We start from the raw sequence: 15,568 nt of genomic DNA, 5'->3' as shown, positions 1-15,568 counted from the left end.
GCTACCTTTAGCAGAGCCCAAGGCAATGTCCGACTGATGGAATTGGTCTGCAATGTCGTAATCTTAAGTCAGATGTTAAAGCCCATGACATCCTTACAGATTCAATATTTATAACTGATTTTCCGAGGGTAGTGATTGTTCTAGGCAATTACCAATTACGGTAGTTGGGTAGGTGTAAAGTATAAAGAGAGGTGCTAATGATTACGTGAAACATGAAGTATTCCGCGGGCGTCTGTTCCTTCCACAAGATGAACCATTACATACCGTCGCTCTCTACGGGAACAGATATAAGTATAATTGCATTTCAGTAATCAAGTTTCGGGAGTATTGTTAGTTTTTTTACGAAACATTCATATATATAATGGTACATATTTCCAGCTATACTTCTAAGACCATCATTGCTGGAGTTTCCCTGCTGGTGTGACATTTCAAAGAAATAAATAAGTGCCTGATGAATTTAGAGGAACTATCTTCGTCTTTAACATAGAAGTAGACGATTCTTGTTTCATAATTTAATATGTTGATTTAGTATACGCTCTAACATCATATCATCATATAGAGCTTAATAACTATATTAACAAAGATATAGACCTTAAACGGTAATATAATCCCCAAGTGGACTCTACAGCACATTATATTCAACAAATTACCACGTGTATTTCGATAGATAACTTTACAGTACATAGGTTCATGATATTTAGGTTAACCTAATTTGTTGACATATTAGCAGCTAACAGCTTGACATGATGAGAAAAACGTATTTTCTTTGATATGTCACGTAGAACTGTTCTTGTTGCGGTAAAGTTATACTTGTTTGTCCGTTTTCCTCGCAAGAGCAATGTCCTTGCAGATAGGGTGTTAGAATGCTGCCCCTATTGCATGATCGTAAAAGGCGACTAATTTTAGGATCTTATTTTTTTCTCTTCCTCCTAACTGACTTTATCTTTCCTAATGACTCCCTTGGCACCACCGCACGTTTGGCCTTGGGTTGAGCGTTCGCACCTGTGAAAAAGGCTCTGGGTTCTGTCCCCTGGCCGAGACACACCAAAGTCTACAAAAGTGGTAGTTTCTTCTCCTGCTTAGCGCTCAGCATACAGGGAGTGGGACGACTGGTTCGCCCGTTGTCAGTATAATGTGACCGGGTGGAGTGTGTTGCTTTGTGTCTTCGGCGGCATGCTTCAGTGATATAGCAATAAAAAAGTGTAACAGTTCCATTATACAAGAAGACACAACACTAACATACCGAAGCCTCCCAAATTCACGCACCTCGAATTTAACACACGCTTCATACTGCATACTTGGCTGTTAATAAGACGTTAAAATAATCAAACAAACAAACAATCGCAAGAGCAAAGTAAGTGAGACATTTTTAACGCCTGCTTTCTATCAATATAGATTGAAACTTGTGCTTATATATGTCAAATATACTTTTTGGGATTTTATTTTAGCGTTAGTTTTTCTTCAATACACAATGTCTGTCCTATGTTAGTTAGACGAATACAGTCACTGAACTCTTTTACTTCCATTGTTTAGTAATTCCTCAGCACTTTACATAAAACTCTACACAGCACGCCAATATCTCCCATCTGAGAAACATGTACCATTGCGGTGGATGATTACTGATTTGTTTTATACATTGAACGACAAGACGTTTGTTGAAATCTGTGACAAAGCCGAATCAATAAGTAGAAATTGATATTTCATGAATGTTACTTACTTATATGTAATATATTTTATTAGCTATTCACTTTCCAATTGGTTTATCGTTATTGGATTCAATGAACGAAACAACTCTTAGTCTCCTTAGCTCAATTTGGATTTAGTAACGAACGTGCGAGATAGAAACTAGTTTCATGAATTTCTTTAAGCATCGGTATATTTGGAATATCCTTTAATGATAAACAGGTACATGCATGTACTTTATGTAATTATCCAGTTACATTTCCGTCCTTGAGACAAAATCGATTTCTGCAACGGGTATATGATGTGATGAAATTGATTACGAAGATGTGTAGTACTTCATAGCAGTCCGTGTTATCTCCTGGTCAGACGAGTTTTATCCTCAATACGTCTGAAATGGATTAGGTTAAGGATTTCTTAAACCGAAATCTCAGCCAGGTTGACGCCTTTCTATCAAATCATGGTCGAATATTATCAGACAGTGCCAGTTCAAGGCAAACTCCTCTTGATGAAATTATTGCGTGTTGGTATAGTGTTAGCTAATGTAAATGCTTCAATGTTCAGTCAATTTACCTCTCAATCACTAAATTGTATAACACTATTTTATAAATATTGATTTATAACCTTGACGAGCTCTTTTCTCGATATCACTTTAGATCGACACAGTCAGACCTATCCTGAGATCAACTAAACACGTCAGCGTCTCTCCATTGCTATACAGTGTATTGCCATGGATAGTATTCAGGTTATTGAAAAAGCTAAATCTTGCAAATTTCTATATTCTTGTAAATTGCTATATTCACGCTGTACTAAAAATCAATTACCGAAATTCCGATTTCAATTTGGAGCACACTGTTTGGCGCAAAAAAGAACTAAAATAAAAATACCGCTAAAATAGGTATGTTATAGAAACACGATACCTTAATAACGTTGAATGTAATTAAGCTGAATTTCTCATTGGTTTTCAATTTATTAATACAATTAGCATTCTGTGCTATGTTGCGTGCATGAAATTCGTGGTGCGTGTTTTGTGAGAGCGGTGTTTTCATGTTATGCCTTCTTGTATAGTGGAACTCTTGCCCTTTTTTATAGTGCTATATCACTGAAGCATGCCACCGACCACACCAAGTAATACACCTCACATTATACTGACAACGAGCGATTCTGTTAAAGATGCTCTTCCGTGGACAAATGGTATTTTTTTCTCTTTCAAATCACTGGCAGAGGAATATGTAGTTTTTACTTCAGTTACAAAAATGATTTAATCTACACCATTACCATCACTGACAAGTTTGAAGTTTTAATTTTACTTCAAGATAAAAATATTGAAAATAATTAATTGCTTCCCGAAAAAAATTCCCTGACACTATGCCCTATATGCAATAAAGTACTGATTGTGCTTGCATCCAAAGCAAAATAAATTATCATATATTATTTTTGGTGTTAATGAGACAAATCATGAGTATAGTTCATACTCTGTCGGCAGTGGAAAATCTTTAAGGAATGGTATATTTCATCATGGAATTATATTATCACAGAACCATGTATTGATCATAAGTAAGTTTGAAAACAAATAACGGAATCATGTTATTTTGATATAATTTAATTATCTAACTGACATTAGTTTCGCTAATGCTAATTTAATAAAAAAAAAACAACTCTGACAGTCTAATTATCCCAGCTAGTAAACATGGCATGACTATTCTTTACAATATAGAAGAATAGCTAAAAATACACATTTCTGCCCGAGACCTTTGGATCTACCATCTGTGACAAATAAACATATTCACCTTATAAAGACCATATTTATCACTATGTTCCAAACACACTGATCCGCTCCCTTATTTACATTTAGCCTATTTAAAAGATATGATAACGAACAATATTATATTATTAAACACTAATTGCCCTCTTCTGCTGGGTAGATAAAAAATTCAAAAGTCCACCGTTCATATCTGACTCGTAAGAACTAATTAACACTCACACGATCTATTACTGATTTCGCTACCTGCTATATAGTAATAATGATAATACACTGTAACTTATCTTAACATACGAGCTCCCCACAGGGATTTACTCCATATACAAGGGAGCAAATATTTAACATCTCTTAAGTTAGTTAATGAGTCACAACTCCTTGTCAACAAAGACACAATTCACATTTTTTCAATACTTGTAATATGAACTCTACTAAAATAGGTATTTCTTTCAATTGTACTTGAAGAAAAAGTATTTGACATTTTATTCACTGAATCAAAGCTCTATAAAGTTATATATATCTGATGATTTTACTTACAGATAATGAACCTTCGCGTAAGTAAACAGTTTTATCTTTGAAAGTTTTTTTTTCATAATTGTTTTAGATAATTTTTCTCTTATGTCTTAGAAATTCAAGATTTATATTTTCACTTTTTCTTTGTAATGACATTATCACTTCCTATCACCTTGGTAACAGATGGTTACATGGTTAACGTGATTTATCTTTAATGTATGTTCTCTGTTGTTTGTTCTCCGACACTTGCAAGTACGGAAAATGTTCACCACAACAATATCTAACTAAATGTTAATTAGGCAGACTGAAATATTTGTTTATTTTTTTCCTTTTTCTCTCTTCTTCAAATAAGTTTTATATTGATGTTGTTCCATTCGAGTTCATAACCAACAATTAATATGAAGTGATATCAAGAGAAAAACGAGACCGATTTGGATTATTTACACTATTTTTAATAAACTCTTACTTTCGTATTGACACACAAATATACCTATATTAAGGTGAAACCAATACTCTTTGTATAAAGGGGATTGTTTGTGAGAATTTTATTTAACTGTAATTGTCACCAATTAAAATTTTGTAGATTAAAATAACGTTTTTGACTTCATTCGTTATTGAATAACAATTAATAGTTGGAACTTTGTTTTACTCATAATGGCTATAGCCACGCCACGCACACCAGCACTAGTTCACCTAGTACCGTAGTAAGCATGAAACATTGTGATGGTTGGTTTATCAATACATTATATCAACTCGTCAAATTGAATTTTCATTTTTACACAAGAACAAACAAATGCTAGTAATTAAACTTTTCTGTTAATTGGTGTATCTGTCGATGTTGTTGGTCTTTTTTTACATTAACGTGTACATTTTTATCACATTTAACTGCACGAGAAAAAAATCTTGTCCGTGAAGCTGGCAAAACTAAATCTCATTAAATATCATGAACATGACCGAGTTGTTCTAAAGGATCTATCTGGCGTTCTCCTTATCATTGAGGCTGACATCGCATGCACATGATGTAATGGCGTATGTCATTTATTGATCAGAATGTGCTAACAACGTTGTTGAACTTTTATAGTCTGTCGTAAACAAAATGTTAACAAAAGGAAACGGTTTACGCAATGTTGTGATGGTGAGCTGCTCATGACTTGAATCCATGGCATGTTATTCTTTTGGGGTTAAGTGTACGTGCTGATAATAATCGTTAAGACGTTTTCTTAGAAGTGGCACATTTAAAAGTTATGAGTTACAATAGGCTTCTTTGTTAATTTCGTTAAGGATTGACCAGATGCCCCCGTGAATTACACCCTTAAGGGTTTGATCATTGTAACACGGTATAAATATGTTCTAGATAAAAACTTGGCAAAAACTAAATGGCTTTTATAACCAGATGCAGACGTTCTACTGTATACTGATGATGTCGATAACAACGGATACTCATTAAATTGTATGACCTCAGCATTCCGTAATTCTTTAAAACAACAACACATTTCTGGAGTAAATTGTGCTGCACAAATTACATGAAATCTAATCTAATCCGATACAACTTCAGTTTTATTACGGTAAATATTTCCATCATCGGATTTGGTGCAGAAGTATGTCAATCATATGGACATATGCTAAGAAAGAGTAAGTTAGATATGTCATTGATGACATAAAACATCCAAACCACTGGTTTAAAAACTACGTACAGTAAGCAATGCCAAAACGATAATGAAACGAACCTAGACCTAAGTACTTGCTAATCCGTCATAGGTTACAACGCAAGACTATGTTCAGTATGAGTGTTTCATGACCATTGGGCCATGTGTCATCAACCCAGTGATCTGACAGACTCAAATGTAAACAACGGCGTTAAAGTCATACAAGTATTAAGATCAGTTTACAAATATGGAGTTACGTTAATGATTTTATCGGTGTTACACTGTAGTAATACATGCATTAAATATGCGTTTATACCAATGATTTGGTTAACTAAATGTAACATTCTATTAACAGCCATGGTTATTTAAGAACGACCTACCATACCCAAGTGTGCAATGTGTTGCCTTGTGTAAATGTCTATGTTTCGGGATGCCGCGGTATAATCGTGTTGTGTCTCCTTGTAATAATATTCTCCTTATTATACTATTATTTCACTGAAGCACACCTCACTGGTCATATTATACTGACAACGGACAAAACAGACGTTCCACTCCCTTTATGCTGAGCAATAAGCAATTACCAATTAATCATAAAAATGTCATATGTTCTTGTTGAAAATATATGTAAATTTTGATGTAAAATATCACTTTATGAAATTGCTTTTAGGTGGAGGCCATTACGAACGTTAGTGCCGTTATTTATAATACTACATAACTGATGCATAGGATAATAATTCATTTCAAGATTCATCTTGTGGATACGGGGTGTCCAAAGGGATTTCAGAGTAAGACATCAAGGTGCATAGATGTTTTAATAAACTGTTTAGGTATCACTGACATTACTTACATGTAAGTCTGTTGGTTGTACGGACAAGTAGACTGATCACGTTAAAGTCGCTTACACAGTCAATGCCTCCACACATTCTGCTCATTATAACCGATATGGCTTGTGTGAACGGCGATATTTTTATGATGAAAGTGAACACCGTCTCGCTCTATTCCAGACGGAACCAGTGTGTCAGTCGCATGTCGGATCAGATTAATGCTGTGATGAACGATTCGATTCAGGTCATCTTGCCAACTTCTCTTTGATGTACTAGATTTTACACATGATTACTAAAAGCAACGTGGAAATAACTTTGCGCAAAAATCAACTTCTATTGAACGGGATAATGTACCAACGGTCAAAGGCAGTATTGTAGATAGTATCAGTCCAGACTGTCTTTCATCATTGATAATGTAGCTAGGAGAAAAACAGAAAATATATACATCTAATGCACTGTGTCACTGATGTGTTTCAGAGACAACCATTGCATTATTTCGACATTTAACTGTTACGTACTATGCTTTGTTATGTGGATGATACATGTATCATGCATTAGATTTCATAAAAATCGTTCTTCAACTTATTTATGTAATCTGAAATACACACAGATATAAAAAAACGTTTGTAAACAGTCCATAATATGTAAAACAATACACATAACAAATTTTGTACATTTGTATGTCGATTGAATTGAGTATCATTTCCGAATTCATCATTATATTTTTATTTCTATGTTTTTCATTTCGTACCTACAAAAGCCGATGTTGGGACCAGTACGGTGTATTTTCATATGTAATGTTTCCCCCCATCTCAATATTCCTGCTGATCAATATATGTTAACATATGTACATGTAAAGAAAATACTAATCAACATTAATTCAAAATGAAACATACATAATTGCTGTGAATTAAAGCGTTGATGGATATAGATCTATACTGTCTACTAGTACTTTGATTGGGCGATATTTCTTGCAATATTCTGTTTTCCCCTTTACCCGAGTATCTGATTATCTTTATATAAATATATTAATAATGATAGAGAAAACGAGTTGAGTTGATATATTGCATCTTGGGAAATTTAACACTAGTATTATTATATTACCAATGGGCATACAAAGGTCTATTATAATATTTACAGTTGATGGTAAATAAGTGATAGAAGACTGAAACTAAGTAAAAGGCATCCCTAACACGTACGGTGATATATGTTGTGTTTTCTGTGTGTTTCAGGAACCTCTATTCCAGATGAAAGCCCACAGGAAAATAGAGAAAATCATGCAGCGCACCTAACTACGAACTGTGTATTATTGTTTTTATCCGCTTTACTGGCAGTGAGGTGACCAAACCAATATGTTTAACCAATCTTTAAATGTGCCTTTACTCTGGATATACACCTCTTGTAAATTCGTCCAAACATGCCACTGCGTTGGTCGCTCCGGAACAGGTATATTTTCGCCTCGATATGGGCTATATTGGAATGATATGTCGTTCTGTCACATTCTGGTATTCAGTCCAAAGGAATAGAATGAAGGAGATCGAGATATCAGTTATATAATATGAACTACAGTAAGCAGGAATGGTGAAAAAACATTGTGAAAAATCTCTCCTGAAAGTTTACTTCACGATTGTGGAAGTATTATACGAACAGACAATAGAATGGCGTTGTAAAGCGATGTCTTTATGCCCGTGAAAAGGACCAGTATATAACATATATGGCCTATAAATGGTACTGAGAAGGAGACAAATCAAATCAAAAATGAACGAGAGAGGAAGAGGTATATGCTACTATGAAGGCAACATGTGAACTATTTCGTGGTGTTGTATGCACCATAGCGTAAGCCTGTATTCATCTCGGAAATGGCAAGACCAACGCCACATTCGCGTAGCAAGACAGATTAGTCTCAACAAAGCTACACTGAAGACGTCTTTCTATGGCCACTCCGGCAGCTGATTAAACGCAGACGGAAACTGACAAAATAGTTAATGTTGTGACACAAACTCCCCTATTTATTTCTCAAAATCCAAAATATGTAAATGAACAAATATGAATTTCATATCATTTTATACCATCTATTCTCAGGTTCGCTCTGTCTAGTCTCATTACGGAAGTATTTATTTTAATGCACTGTGTAAGTAATAAGTTAGCTGTCAATCACAAAATACATGTAAGTGTTACCATTTTAGACTGCGATTCTATTTGTATGAATCAAGGTGCAGTGGAAGGCAAACAGCTTCATTGGGTAATACTTCAAAATATTTCAATTTTCCATGTGTTATGAAAATATCGTATAGACATGTTTTCCATATAATTGTATTTTTGCAATGGTATGTGCAATATTGGATGTTACGACTATACCTCCCTGAGGTATATTCAGTTCTACTTCGATTTTATTGTATGTGTTAAGAACTATATATTTAATCATAGTATCAGCAACATGTTACTATCAACCTATTATTGCCATGTGAAGATGATTATTTATATCGGGTGAATCATTGAAAATCATCCTACATTTTTATCGATATATTCGTAAGTTCGTTTATTTTCAGCTGGCTTACTTCTTAAATATCTTATCATTTTTTGCAATAACGTTGCAATACATTACTCGAAACAATATGGAAAGGTTGATAGTACGCTTCAACTCAAGTCATCATGAAGTAACAACGTAATCGTTCATTTCATTTGATACAATTTTTTCTTCATTTTAGCGTTGAATTATACTGTAATTTTCGCCACTAACTACATTTCGTGTGTGATTAGAATACGCGAAACGCGAAAACGATTTAACTAGTACAATGCAGCGTTTAAGCTGTCAATTGCGATATAAAATCGTCTTGAAATAATCACATACCAGGAAAACGCAGCATTAAATCACCGTGAAACCTATTGCTTTACAGTTTATGGAAAGTTTAATTGAACAGAAGTTGTACTTAATACGTACCAATATTGAAAATATCTGTAATTCCAATCGACCTATGATAAGATTTAAAATAATAATTACAAAGTGATGATTGGACTTTTATTCTATAAGCAGCAAAAGCAATTTTATTGAATTACGGGTTTATGTTTTGTTCATTTCTACAAAATACAAGTTTCGTTAGTTCATTTTGCAGTGTTTTTTTCTATTCAAATAACCAATCTGTATACTTCAAGGCATCATTAGTTCTTGCTAATAAGATACTCTCTATAAACCATGAAGTTCAAATTTGTATCCCGATTGAAAACGAAGAATTTAAAAAAAATATATGAATAGGTATCTAATATAGACAAGGTCATGTCACTAAGCTATCGGGATACAACTGTGAATATGTTGGCAAATAACATATGCCAGCAAAGATATAATTATATTCAAGCAAAGTGTCCAATTATATCGATGGTTATTGGTTTTTTTTAAAGTTTCTTGGAAAACTTAGAAATTTAAAACCTTTTTTATATTGCATGTGATATAAGTATCAATTGGCGAAACAATTGTGAGGTAGAATTGCTAGCGATTCTTATAGAATGATCTTTGTAAGTTGGAATCATTATGTAAACAACATACATGTAATAGCTTTTCAACACATATTTATGTCACAAGTTCATCAAAAAAGTAATCAAAATTAACGAATGAAGATAATCTACGATTTTAAAATTATCTGTATTGTGTAGTTTAGAGTATGTTAAAGTAAAAATATCTGAAATATCTGAATAGCTGATATCAAAATATGATTATTAACTAAATCAGAATTCCATCTAGATACTCTTTTTAATTATTCAACTTTGCAGTAATTGCCTGACAACACATTTGAATAATGTAAAAAAATGATTTTTATAATTTCTTATCAAAACAGAATGGTATTTTGTCTTCAGTTTCCATTCCTTACGTTGAAATTCTTCATGCCTGTAAATTAAGAAATATGTCTGTATTCAATTGTTCATTCTACCGCTGTTAGGCGAAAAAGGAAGGACACAAAAAAAGAATGTTTTGTAGCATTTCAGTATCGATGCCTATTGCTAAGCCGAAACTGTTGTCGCGTCGTCGTTTGGTAAACTAATATATTATGAAATAAAATAATGCTAATATTTCAGTAACCCTTGTGTCTATTTTAAGCACAAAGACTTATTGGTACAATGTGAATTACCTGAGATTCACAGGATAATGTTCGCATTGTATCGTAGTTTCTTGTACATCTTTCTGCACTCAAATATATATGGTTTTATAAATATTCTTGAAATTAAGATTACATATGTATATATAATTGTAATAATGGTATTACATGTAAATGTAAAAGCGATGGACGGCGCATGTCTGAGCGAGCTTACAATAATCCACCCAACGTGTTTGTGTATATAGACGTCCCTATATGTGTATGGTCGAATATTTCCTGTTAGCCAGATGATTGTGTTGGTAAATGGTGCCAACAGTGATTGAGTCAGCTCTTTTTTACTGTGATAACTTGTGTGTGAGTATTTGTTAAAACGATGAAAATAAATTAACCTCATTTTTATACAGCGTTGCGTACTCTTAGTTTTGTCAATTCAGTATTAATTGTTAATGTTTTAAATACTCAGTTAAACTACGCATCTCTGAATGGGAGTGATTCCGAAAAATACTTTATGTCCCGTTCTTACTTTGAACAAAAAAACCCCAAAACATTATGGCATTCAAAGACATGCACTTGGTTTTGATGTTACTTTACACTCAGGACTACTTTATTGAATACGGATTAGTTTGGTCGTTTGTTTGTTTAACTATTCCGTACACAAATATTTGTTGAAAGAGCTCCAATAAGCTGTATATGCCAGGAAAATTAACAAAAATCACAGACAGACCATAACCTCCATTTTTTATCGTAACACACATTATTCATCGTAAGTCTTTAAAAGTAAATGATGATGAAATTAAGTACGAAGCTGCAATTTTCAATGTTACGAAATCGAGCTCCGGGCGACAGAAATATATTGTACGATGTAACATATCTGGAAGCAGATGAGGGGGCTTAAAATTAATTCAATGGAAAAAAATACTAATCATGGTTCTATTTTAACGTGTTTACAATACCAGTACAGTACGGGATATCCATCAATGAATATCCCTGTTTTTATCGCTGTAGGGTACAGAGGATAATTAAAGAATTAGCATTTAGTAATTAGCGAGAATTGTTTCCATGCAGGAACACATAATGATTGATATTCTCAAAAGTACGTAAAATCGGGGTATTCAATTTGACTGCGTTGAAAATTTCACAAAATTGTAGTACATTTAGCTTGCAAGGAACTCGTCTATCAAGTAATTAGTTTTAAATGCTTGATGGATTTGGATAATTTTGAGAGACACTGATTCATACTCACAAATCCGATATTTGAATAGTAGCATGCTATTCGAATAGATTAATACAAATTGCATTAAAAACCACTCGTTCCAAACAATGACGTGATGATTGGCTGATTACGCCAAACGTCCAATTAACAACAAGCGATATTTAGAGACGGCCTTCCTTAAAAGCGATGCGTGTTAATATGTGGAAACTGCAATATGTTTGTGCTATGTAGTGGGAATACCTTGCTCATTTTATAGTGCAATTGAACTGAACCACACCGCAAGAAAAGTCGAAAAGCACACCCTACACTTTCACATTATACTGACAACGGACAAAACAGTACGCAATCGAGTGTCAGCATCAATAGTTCAAATGATCAACATTTTTTATTTGCCAACACAGGTACTGTAGCACGTTTAACAGTAATTGATCAAACGCAAAATACTTTTTTAGAAATGAAGAAAACATGTATTATGGATATTGTCTCTTGTAAGGCCGAAATATATAAAATTACATTACTTATTATCCGTATCATTATTGGTTGATATCCATAGCGACATGCTTGCTCGATAAATAATCCCCAAGAGACAGATATCGAGGAAAAAACATTTCCGCATCGCTCCTTGAGGGAAGGCCTATATCAACATATTGGATTCGATGAATAGCGACCCGTGGTCAAACACAGATAAATAATGTATATAAATGTACAATGTCATGCATACTAAGACTGTTGATTTATACACACACACACACAAATCAATTTCGTGCAGAATATAATAGAAGCCACGTGACCTATATGTATATCCCTATGGACCTAGGGATACCACTGTACACGCCATGAGGGCAGAAAATAAATATAATCCTAATGAAATGACCTACATATCGTGTTATTTCAAGATTTAAAAGGACATGCACAGAAGAATATCCCCCGTTAGGGCCTTTGAATATTTATCTGCCACTCAGATTGGATTTATATCTCCAATAATTGCATTCTAATTATCATATTTACAGTTTCACAATTTAGTCTGAGCAGCCAAAGAATTTGAAAAGACAACAAAAACTCTCTGTTTTTTTAAAAGGATTTTCAGTGTGCCATAATGGTGCAGACGTTTAAGTTTTTGTAACAATTTCACAACTGAACTCGTTCATTTAACCATAATCAATTTTCACGCGCGGACGAACTTGGCGTCAGTAAACAGAACCCACATTCATGTACATAGGTGTTATTACATTTATTCACTCATATTGCAGATCATGATTATCATTAGATTAATGGGAGTCTACTTTTGCTGATCGCCAAATTATATCAGTTAAACATACAATTGTCCTCTGATTAGAAATATCTATTTTTTGTCAATACAGCCACGGCAAGAAGGACAGGTTAATAATTGTATAACAATGGTACTTACATGTACCAATCTTTCTGGTTAATACCCATTATAGCGAGTAGTGTACCCGATGTATGAGTAGCGCGATAGATTTGTCGCGTTTTATGAATTTGTCACTAAACCATTGGAAATCAAATCAGCTCTGGAAGTAAATTACTTAGGTGAATCTTACGAATCAGCTTATGTCTATCGAAATGTAGTGCAGTAAATACCAATTTTATACCCTTGTAAATTATGGAGAGTTGTTTCATTTTTAGTTTAGACATTGAAAAGGTCTGCATATATACTACTTTCCTATACAGTTAAACCAACGTAATGACGTAATCATCGATGCAATAATACATGTGCACGTGCAGTCAATCCTTTTTCAAATTATCAATTATTAATTTGTAGTAAAGAGCGCATTAACAATATTATCTGTCCCCGTATGGTTATGTAATTCGCATTAATTGCTCATCCTAACCGGTGTCATGGCAATATATTGAAAATGTCGTCCTCGAGCGATAGAACCAATCAGGGCAAGTCTTTTTGTGTATATTTGGTATCATTTGCACTTAATTCAAAAAAGATTTCCGGTATTGCCATATAAAATGGAGCTCTCCGATGAAATTACCACGGTGTTACGTGTACATGTATGTGATTGTGCTGAAGGGTATAACTGCTTTGATCCTTTCAACAAAGTTTAAGAAATGTCAGATAGCGATAGTACATAATCATTACCTCTAGTTCAGTATATACAGATCATTGTGTGAATTCAAACACTATCATTACGCCTAGAGACAACACCAACTCTTTTGTCAACATTTTTTTAAGTTAATTCCACGTGTGAGCAGTTGGTTTTACTAACATGTGGTCATATTTGATATCTGAGAAACATGTATGTTTGTATGTAAACAATTTATCTATTCAATTTTAATTATGTTACCGATATAAAACAACACATTAAGTGTCTTTAAAATGTTCATCTAGCTTAGGAATCGGCACTTACGTGTCGTTTTAAATGAAAAATATTCATATAACGGTTGTTACAGCTTGTTAGACAAAACATACAGATAACTTGTTGATAGATGGCGTTTTTAAGAAGCAATCATTAATGTTTGTTTGTAGTCATGGTATTAGTTTTTCTTCTGAATACTACATTGCGACGTTTTGTTTTATTTTTTAATGTCCACATACATTACTGCCGTTGAACCCTTTCTGTGAACGACGAAAGTACTATACTACTGTAGCGAGTTTATATTGTATTGAATGAAGTGACGCAACAAGATAGTCGCATCCCACTCACCCTAAGGCGATGATTGGCTGTACTTGAAGTAGGCGGAGTTAAAAATTGTGCTAAAGATCAAACGTCAGCTGAACGTTGTGGCTTAATTTCTAACCCGTCTAACTTTAGCGGCTATAAAAATACATTTCTAGCACATCTTCATAAAAACGGCTACTACCACTGGAAAGAGCGCTACTTTTCCTTTCAAAATCACTCTACACATCTATACAAAGTCCCATCACTAAGACTAATCAGCCCCATTTGCAAAAAATAAAAAAATAAAAAATAAAAAAAATATTTCTCTAGATTTTTGACATTCATCTAATTTATATCCATGTATATCCTGCTCGTAGTATATGCATGAGCAAGCCCAAAACTATAATTAAACGTATTAAACATTTAGTGATATTATAGTTCATGTGTAATTCAGCTTATCTGCTTGTAGAATGGAGAGTTTAAAATCAACTTGATTTCATTTACCTAAAACATACATCTTTTGATTAATTTTGTAGCTCTAGACTTTTGTTGACAAAAAAGTTCTATTTCCGTTTATCAGTAATTAAATATATTTGTCATGATCATACAGATTCGTTTTATTCACAAAATGATATGTCACAAAACAAAATTCTCGGTAATATCTACAACTTATTAAAATATCAAAATTTCATGACGAGTATAGCCCGGGATATAGATTCCTGTGGATTTTACCTAATTCTGTTTAAATCATTATATTTCTTGGTTTATGTTTATATAATATTTGGAGATGGTCAAATGCTGACATTTTATAAAAGTTTCCTTTAAAAAAAAGAAAGTTCGCTGCTTATCCGCCTTTAAATATAATAATTCAATAAAGTTAATTATTTTCAAAATCTTACGATATCAAATCTTCATAGATTTAAAAATTGTGTTGTAATTTATTACAAATTGGTATTCTCGTTGAAATTAAGTCCTTTAGCATAAAAAGGTGTTTTTATTACTCTAATTATACTTTCTCTATCACTGAAATTGATTTAGCAAATAGTGTACCGGTTTATAAGGGAAATCATTACGACTTTTCGTATGCGTATCTGCCTTTCATTTTTAAAACTTCTACTTCAAGCTAACATATATCTGTTTTGCATTTAATACATACATTGTAATTTATACTAGTTTATTACAAAAACCTAACGGTTTTTAATTCGTATTCGTAAATTT

At 33.3% G+C, this 15,568-nt stretch overlaps 1 protein-coding gene across 3 annotated transcripts in view; it reads left to right on the top strand.

The window, feature by feature from the left end:
- The window catches only part of LOC138333348 (peroxidasin homolog), a 118,486-nt gene extending 108,698 nt beyond the window's left edge, over positions 1 to 9,788 (top strand). For 2 of the 3 annotated variants that reach the window (XM_069281680.1, XM_069281677.1), the window contains 2 exons: positions 3,979 to 3,993; positions 7,655 to 9,788. In XM_069281680.1, coding sequence (XP_069137781.1) covers positions 3,979 to 3,993; positions 7,655 to 7,764 — 125 coding nt within the window. In that variant the 3' untranslated portion in view covers positions 7,765 to 9,788. The remainder of the gene's footprint in view (positions 1 to 3,978; positions 3,994 to 7,654) is intronic. The other variant, XM_069281678.1, reaches the window with a different exon arrangement.
- The last annotated feature ends 5,780 nt before the right edge of the window (positions 9,789 to 15,568 follow it).

The sequence above is a fragment of the Argopecten irradians genome, chromosome 10 (assembly GCF_041381155.1).
Source record: "Argopecten irradians isolate NY chromosome 10, Ai_NY, whole genome shotgun sequence".
In the NCBI taxonomy this organism is placed as follows: Eukaryota; Metazoa; Mollusca; class Bivalvia; order Pectinida; family Pectinidae; genus Argopecten; species Argopecten irradians.
Note: the sequence above shows the minus strand (reverse complement) of the source record. Positions and strands in the feature narration are given on the sequence as shown.